At 36.3% G+C, this 8395-nt stretch overlaps 1 protein-coding gene across 1 annotated transcript; it reads right to left on the reverse strand.

Moving 5' to 3' along the window:
• Nucleotides 1–6028: 6028 nt before the first annotated feature.
• LOC145672696 (histone-lysine N-methyltransferase SETMAR-like) lies at nucleotides 6029–7033 on the reverse strand. Its single transcript, XM_081741864.1, has one exon. It carries the CDS (start codon nucleotides 7031–7033, stop codon nucleotides 6029–6031), a length of 1005 nt encoding a protein of 334 aa, XP_081597990.1.
• Between the last annotated feature and the right edge of the window lie 1362 nt (nucleotides 7034–8395).

Raw genomic sequence — 8395 nt, forward strand, 5'->3', positions numbered from 1 at the left:
GGTAGTATTTTGGATATACCCACACCAACAACTGACGTTCGCCTTATCTCCACTCGCATTCAACTCACGGTGTGAGGTCCAATTGAACAGAGACCTCCACGGAAAGGGACAGAACTTTCTTGGTTACCTTTATAGTTATACACAAAAGTATAGCGTTTGGTCCCGGGCAGTAGTTCTTGATTATGCATAATAAAAACTATCTTGAATATAATTTATGGATAATAATAATAATAATAGGAAGAAGAAGAAGAAGAATCTAAAATAGTGTTTTTAGTTTCCAGAAGGAAACCAAAATTTTTCTTTCTTTCAGGCCTCAAAAACACTAGCAGCAACACATTTTTTGGCTTTGTACATTGTAGCTGGCCCCCTCGAAAACGACGCCCCCCTACACAAACCTGCTGGCTACACCCCTGTGTATAACTCTCTTCTGTCTAAGGTTATCCATAGCTGTTTCTTCAACGTATTCCGTTTCACCCGAAAATGGGCTCTAATAAACCATATAAATATTCTCCACTCTATAAAATCTATTTTGGGCAGTTTGGCAGACATCATTGCACACTTGTCATCGAACTGAAGCAATCCGTGCTCGACCACATATTAGATAATTTCTTCTAACATGCCTATGCTTTGCTGATCGTTTCTATTAAAATGATTTGCATAGTTCAATGTCTATTTTTGCACAATCTTGTAGAATGTCTAAAATACACAGACCTTAGAGACCCTTAGAACTGTCTGAAAATATTCATAATATTTTAGAGGATAATGTGCAAGTAAATGTATTCTGATTATCGTCCGAGTGATTGCAGTACTTAACGTTCTTTGGAACTTTCTTAAATGCAGGTACTTCAAGTTATATGTTTCTGTAAAATTACTATTTATAAGCTATTTTGTAGAAATTTGTGTATTTTACATTTTATTACTTTTTGACTTTTATTGAATTTTGTTTTAACTTTCAAAACCCTGTTGCAATTGTTCTCTTTATTTTTTATAATTAATATGACAAGTACAATTTTAAAAGGTTTATTAGAATTTTCAATAAAGAGTATGTGTAGGCATCGTGTTATCGCGGCGAGGGCCACATCTTTCCCATTAAACTGTTACAAGAAATTATAATCATTAATATAGTTGAAAATCGACATGGTATATATCTTTTTCTCATAGTTGGTGTAGTTTGTGCGATGCAAATACAAAGGGGGTTTCTTGTTTACGAATTGGCATTTATCCGTAGATATGAAAGCTCTGAATAACTGCATCTGGCTAATTACAAAGAAATATTGTTTGGTTATAAATAAACTCAAATAAAGTTTTAATACAATATTGTGTGTCTCAATTTTTTATATTTACTATGTGCGTAAGTCCTTTCCCTCCGCTTCTAACCCGCGTATTAAGATGATAAGAAGCTAAAAGCTTCGATAACACATATTATGCCTAAAGACAAGTAGTCCGGTAAGGATAACTTTGACAGAAGCCATATTGAAATACGCCATTTTGAATTAGAATGAATTTTTGAAAAATAAAAAACCATAGCATATGACACCTTATTTAATTAGCACATTTTTCCCAAAAAGCTAATGATATACTTATTTTTGTTCTATAGTTAACCAGTATGAATTTAGAACTGTTTCTAATGTGCCCAAAATGTCCATTACTCGATCCTTCAAATTGGCTACACTACTAATTTTTACCGCATGTCTTAAGATTCCAACCGACAGTTTGCAATTTTTGCCATAGCTCATGCTTTCTAAATTTATTACATTTTTAAGAGTTGCGATTTATCAGTTCATGAAGAGTGTTGGGGTAAGCATCCAGCAATCTTTCTGAATTTTGAACACTAGCAATGTAATTATTTATTTCAAGCCATTATACATGAAAGGCCTATGTACTTATGTGACCTATATAAATGAAAGTGTAAGAAAATGTTGTTATAGAAACACACAAATATCGGAAAATGTAGCCTTTATGTTGCGCAAACGAAAAAGAATAAAATATTTCTAATAAATAAACATCAAACGAACAGCAGCAATGATAGAAAATATCAAAGAGGTATAACTTCACTGTTCCTGACATGCTGTTTGTACCATGACTATAATATGAAAAGAGGATACTAGTTTATAAAGAATTGTAAGTTGATCCAGTTTCCGATCAAAGTTGATTACAAATCTTATAAATATAAACCTTCGGCTACAATCACTAGAAAACGAATGACATTGTTGTCTTACTAGCTAAACAATTGCCATAGAAAATAAATAAATAAATAATAAACAAATAAATATACAACAAAACAAAAGCCATTTTTTTTACACAACAATCATATTTCATTTTCCTTTTCTAATTGAATTTTCATTTGATTTGTCGTCTCGTCTACTATCCATTACAAGCTACGTCTTCCGTATTACCTGAATGCAAAGTTGGAGTTGTTTCTTTGTACGATGATATAATCAGTAAACGAGTTTTTGAGGGGCAGGTGTAGGTAATAAATCATTACATTGCAAGCCTTCGAAATTCAGAAAGAAAATTAGTAGTGTTGCCAATTTGAAAGAGCGGTTAATGGACGTTTGGTGAACATTAGAATAATCCTAAATTCATATTGGTTAACTATAGAATAAAAATAAGCACATCATTGGCTTTTTGGGAAAATTTCCTATTAAAATAGGTGTCATATGCTATGGTTTTCATTTTTCAAAACTTCACTTTAATTCAAAATAGCGGATTTCAAGAAGGCTGCCGTCAAGGTTACCCTTCACTTACCACTTATCTTTATGGCATAATATTATTATGGAAGCTTTTAGCTACTTATTATAATTAATACGCAGCTTAGAAGCGGAGGTAAGGGACTTATGCACATAGTAAGTACTAACAATTAATATGCCTATAACTTTTCCCCAAATGTGCGTATCTTAAAATTAACATCATTATTGTTTTCCTGATTAAATTCTAGCCTTAAATTATGTATCATATTGCCCTGTTCCCATTTAAAAACTTCACTTTAATTCAAAATGGCGGATTTTAAGATGGCTGCCGCCAAGATCATACCTACCGTACGACTTCCCCTTATGCCTTATATGTATCTACATGGTTGTTTTTTCATTAACACTCCGTTTACGAAGGGTAGTAAGCGACTTCTGCAGTAATCTCCAATAACCACATCACAACTCTTAAAAGTTATTAAAAAAATAGAAAGCATGCACCATGGAAAAAAATTTCTGTTGTCTCACATAATGCATACATACTCTGTATCAGAAAATAAAACATAATTAAAATTGGAGCCGGACCCTTGGGTTATGTTCCCTTGTAAGTAAAAATTCTTTACCTGGATATATGGGTTTCTCCATACTTCCTTTCTTGGCTGTTGAACTTTTACCACTTACATATTTGGTATTTTCCGTATTTCCTGTTAGTTTATCTACAAGTAGAGAGGAATATATATATATATATATATATATATATATATATATATATATATATATATATATATATATATTAATATCGAAGCTAAAAAGGTTGTTTACTTAATGTAATGAAAAATACGCAAAATTAGAATTATATTCATCAAAATACTCAGTTCGTATTTTAAGTTCAGCTCAAAACATGTGGTAAGTCTACCATTCTTTACATGATATATTTCATGTGATGTTTGCGACAGTAAGATAGTACAGTTATATTATAATTGACTCCATTAAAATATATATACTATTCTGTAATTGTATTTGAAAAATATATAACCATCTTTATAAAATTTAAAATATTTTGCTAAGGAAAGAGAAAGATTTATTGAGGAAATGATCCTTTATATCGCACATCGAAAGTCATTTAATAAAGAAGACTACCAGATATTACTCTTCAAGCCTGAGGAAGTGTAAAATGTAGAATATCACATTTTGAAGTTCCTTGTTAAGCTAAATTGAAAACTTACAATATTGAACAATGTAACTTCTGCTTTCAGTGAATCTTATATTACGTCCTAACATGAAAGGTTTGTGCTATGATAATATTTAACTTTAGCACTTTCGTGAAGCGAAATGTTCATTTGGTCATAGAATCAACTGCTATCAATACGGATCCGACCATACTTCATAAGTGTTTATTTTTCAGTGAGTTAGGTCTACACTATTGCGCGAGTGTTAACTTGGAGTTAGCAGCGGGCAAGAACGGACGATTTTTCTTGGTGTATGGCGACACAAAATGTGCAGCGTATAAATGGCATATCTAACTGTCTTTTCAATAGCTAAAAATAGGCCCATATTCATTTTATATTTTCTTGTTTACAAGAATCACCTTTGTAATACTATACTAAACTCTATATCTGGAGAATGCTAACTATTCCTCCCAAGTATTGAAATATACTTTTGTATGCAAAAACTATGATGGTATTTTTCACAATGTTAACCTTTTCTACTTTTTCGACTCAAAGTTAACGCTTAAATAACACTCTTCTCTGTTTGCTTGGGTATTTCATATTATGTGTTGCTGTACTATTCTTATTTTTAATTATTGTCTAGTCTATTGTATCTTACATTAACTTTAGTCTAGTGCAACATTTGTTTAAATTTTCATAACTGTGTTTGATCTGTTCTCTTCAATATTAAAAACTTATATTTTAATTACGTCTTTTACAGATTGAACCTTGATATAGCAATATACGTGGATCACTGGTTTTGTCGCGGCAGGGAATCTTTTTATTCCTGTTAAACTGTACCACAAATCATTCAATCATAGCCATGCTTGAAAATTTGTTTATCCAAATAAATTACAAAATAGCAATATCTTACTTTAAAATAAACTCAAATAATGTTTTAGTACAACTCTGTTGCTTCAAATAATAAACATTGAACCTTTGAAATATCGATCAAACGATAATGTTATGTGTTTATCCACATATCTCCGTTCCAATGCCATATGGGCTAATTTGTACCTTTGCATCTTCAGAATTGTTATTTTTACTTTAGATTCGATAACGATACTATATTATTTCTAAAAGAATAACTGTGCTTAAATGTCTTCCAAATAAATATTCAAATCTATAGTTGAATACGTCAGGATTGTTAGCTAAGCTATGAGTAAAACTGAAATGAAACATTTGTTTAACGTCCGAAGGTTATGTCGGCTAGGCTAAAGGAGACGGTGATGATAAGACATACATGAAAATGGTGAAATGAAAAAAATGGCTTGGCGCATGCTGGGATCGAACCAGGGGTGAATGCTCTACCATTGAGCCATGGCGGCTCAAAGCTGTGGAAAATAAAATTATAATTGCAATATTGATATGATTAGCTTTTGCACAAGTTGCAAGGAACTGTTGATTAATTCAGTATTTGGAAAGCTCACTGTCATTGAAAAGGTTTCATTGAACTTAATAACAGACATCGCTTTTTTGCTAAGTTCTGTTCTCACTAAATGAAGTCAACATGACTTGAAGTGAAACCAATTTATTAAAATGCAACATTTACGTCACGATTTGTTGGTTTCCAAGGTATGGATATACACTAATGGTGACAATATTATAATTTGTACCTGTGTTCGTGCACAGAAAAGAACCCGTAGCTTCCTTCAACGTAATTGCCACCAATGTCTATCCCGTTGTGCCGTATGTATGAAGTACGTCGTACAACATTAGCATGTCAATACTTGTTTAAGACCTATAGGGACCGCCCTTTGGCACGAACGAACATTTCTCTTTTGTTCTATTACTTCCTGCGAAGTGGGTACTTGATTTAGGCAGAAAGTCAGCATAATATCCCTGAAGACGTTGTTCTGCACTGCACCACGTGCCATTTACATTTTGATCCATATACGAGGGTTGGGGCAAAAGTCATGGCAACTACTTTTTTTCTTGAAGATACCAGTCCTGTTGGAAAATGTGACATATACAGACGAAAGGACAAGGTGTTAACTACATGTGTGGACAATGAATAGCACTGAAATATCGTAACTCATTAATTTATTACGGTAGTATACAGGACAATATGGCCTTCACGGTGCAAAAGAATGACAACACAGTACGCATACAGTTGACATGACAAACCTGAACCTAAAGACCCTCAAAGTAGTAGCCTGCTACTTGCACCACACGCTGCCAACGATGTGGGAGGCGCTGAATACTATCCGCCTCAGCATTTGCCGCACCATGTGTGAATCGGGTCAGCTGTTCGCGCACAGCATTAGCAATGTCCTCGCGTGTTGCAAACCGCCTACCACGTAGTGGTTCCTTAATCTTTCGAATGAGATCAAAGTCACAGGGCGAAATGTCATGAGAGTACGGTGGGTGCTCCAATTCTTCCCATCCCCAACGTCGCTGTAGCTGCCCTACACACTCTGCTTTATGTGGTTTTGCATTGTCGTGCAGGATTATTGCACTGTCCACAAGATCCGGACGTTTCTCCCGAACGCCACGTCGTATCTGTCGCATCAGGAAGTCCCTGTAGTACTGTGCGGTCACTGTTCCACGGTCATGTGGAACAAAGTGGCAAACAATGACACCCCTGACGTCATACGCGATGGTCACCATCAATTTGACTGGGGAAGGATTCTGACGGAACTTCTGCCTTCTTGGTGATCCAGCATGTCGCCACTCCGCGGACTGACGTTTCAGGTCTGGTTCGTATGCCCTGGCCCAAAATTCATCGATGGCGATTATTCGTGACAAGGATTGATCGCCGTCCTGTTGCCAGCGTGCAAGGTGGTCGGAGCATATTGCATAGCGTATCCACCTTTGAACCTCCGTCAGTGCATGCGGTACCCATCGCGATGCGATTTTGCGTAATTGCAGCTCATTACGCAATATCTTGTGGACGGAGCGTTTCTCGACGCCACTTGCCTCCGCCAACTCCAATAGCGTCCATCGCCTGTCTTCATCTTGGAGCTGCTTGATGACGGCACATGCCACGTCGGTCTGCACACTGACAGGTCGCCCCGAACGTTGCTCATCACTGATTGACACACGTCCTTGCTGAAACTTTCCTACCCACTCTGTTACTGTTCGGTATGGTAGGGCATTATTTTCAAGAGCTTCCACTAATTCATTGTGACATTCCATCTCATTTCTCCCTCGAAGAACGGCTATTTTGATGTAAGCGAGCTGCTCAACACGGGTTACTTCCGTCTCGCACGACACTCACCAACTGATTGATTTCACAGCCCTCGCTGTGCTACTACCAGCTATCACAGAGCCATATGTTGTTCTGCATACACACTATACCTGCAGAACTTCCACACGGCACACAGAAGTTTGTGATGCGCTCACATATCTGCAAGAAAAAAAAATAGTTGCCATGACTTTTGCCCCAACCCTCGTACATTCTTAGTTTCTCCGCAACATATTGTTATGGTGCTTCCACTTTTCCCTTGTATTTTACGACAACAATCCTCCTGACTGAATAATAGACAATTTGTTACCACTCGATACACTATACCGTCTCATATTCCTCTATGAGGTAGGGAAGTCTTGTAGTCTTGAAACAAGTTATTCTGATATAGAATATGTTGTCACAAGTTTTTATACCACAAATTTTTATCCCACTTACGAGATCTGCTCTATAAGTATCGAGATTTATTTTTCCTGCGTAAACCAAGAAGCACGGAGTCTTTCTGCAATGTAGATATCAAGGTTACACTCATACGCAGTTGCAATTTTTTTCCTTCCTGCAGAAAGCTTCAGTTGCTGGCCGTCGCCCAACTGCTGAAGAAAGTGTAGTGAGCAGTCGTCGGTTTCTGTTTTCTGTAAAATGACAGAAAATCTTAAGGAGTTCTATTGCATCAAATTTTGCCAGAAGCTTGGCGATACCCAAGAAGAAAGCATTCAATCGGATCGGTATATTCAATTTTGAAAGGGAATTTGGATATGGAGAGGGTGTCCGTAAAAAATTGATTCAGGCTTCCATGGCCAACCTCAACATTCCTATGTGTCATTAGGCTCCCTACTCACCCTGCTCTGTGTGATTTTTGGTTATTTTCCAACCTCAAGATGCCAATATTGTCAAGTTGAGTCAAGAAAAGACGATATGTGAAATGCCACGGCACGGTTGCTTATCATTAAAAAAAATGCGTTCAGGACAAAGATGTTGAAAAATAGAGGATCTGCCCATATGTATCGTCATCGTATGAACTCAATGAAGCCAAAAAGAACCGAACATCATCCTAGCCGGAACGTCTGATTGGCTACTCTCGTTTCCGCCATGATTGTTGGCTCGAAAGACTGCGATCTTTGTGGTGCGGAGTGGTAGGTGTTTCTAAGTAGTGACGTATGGCTTGTTGTATGGGCAGATCCTCTATTTTATAACTTCCTTGGTTCAGGATGTGTTTTCAAAAATGGCGGACGCACGGGAAAAAGTGTGTGCAGTATCAAGGAAGCTAATAGAAGGGGATTTGAGTTTCCTATTTCCAGATCAATTTTGCAAAA

The sequence above is a fragment of the Thermobia domestica genome, chromosome 16 (assembly GCF_964235325.1).
Source record: "Thermobia domestica chromosome 16, izTheDome1.hap1.1, whole genome shotgun sequence".
NCBI lineage: Eukaryota > Metazoa > Arthropoda > Insecta > Zygentoma > Lepismatidae > Thermobia > Thermobia domestica.

What these genes read in the sequence shown, in the direction of transcription:
- LOC145672696 (XM_081741864.1), bottom strand. Translation starts at nt 7,033, where the DNA reads ATGGAATGTCACAATGAATTAGTGGAAGCTCTTGAAAATAATGCCCTA.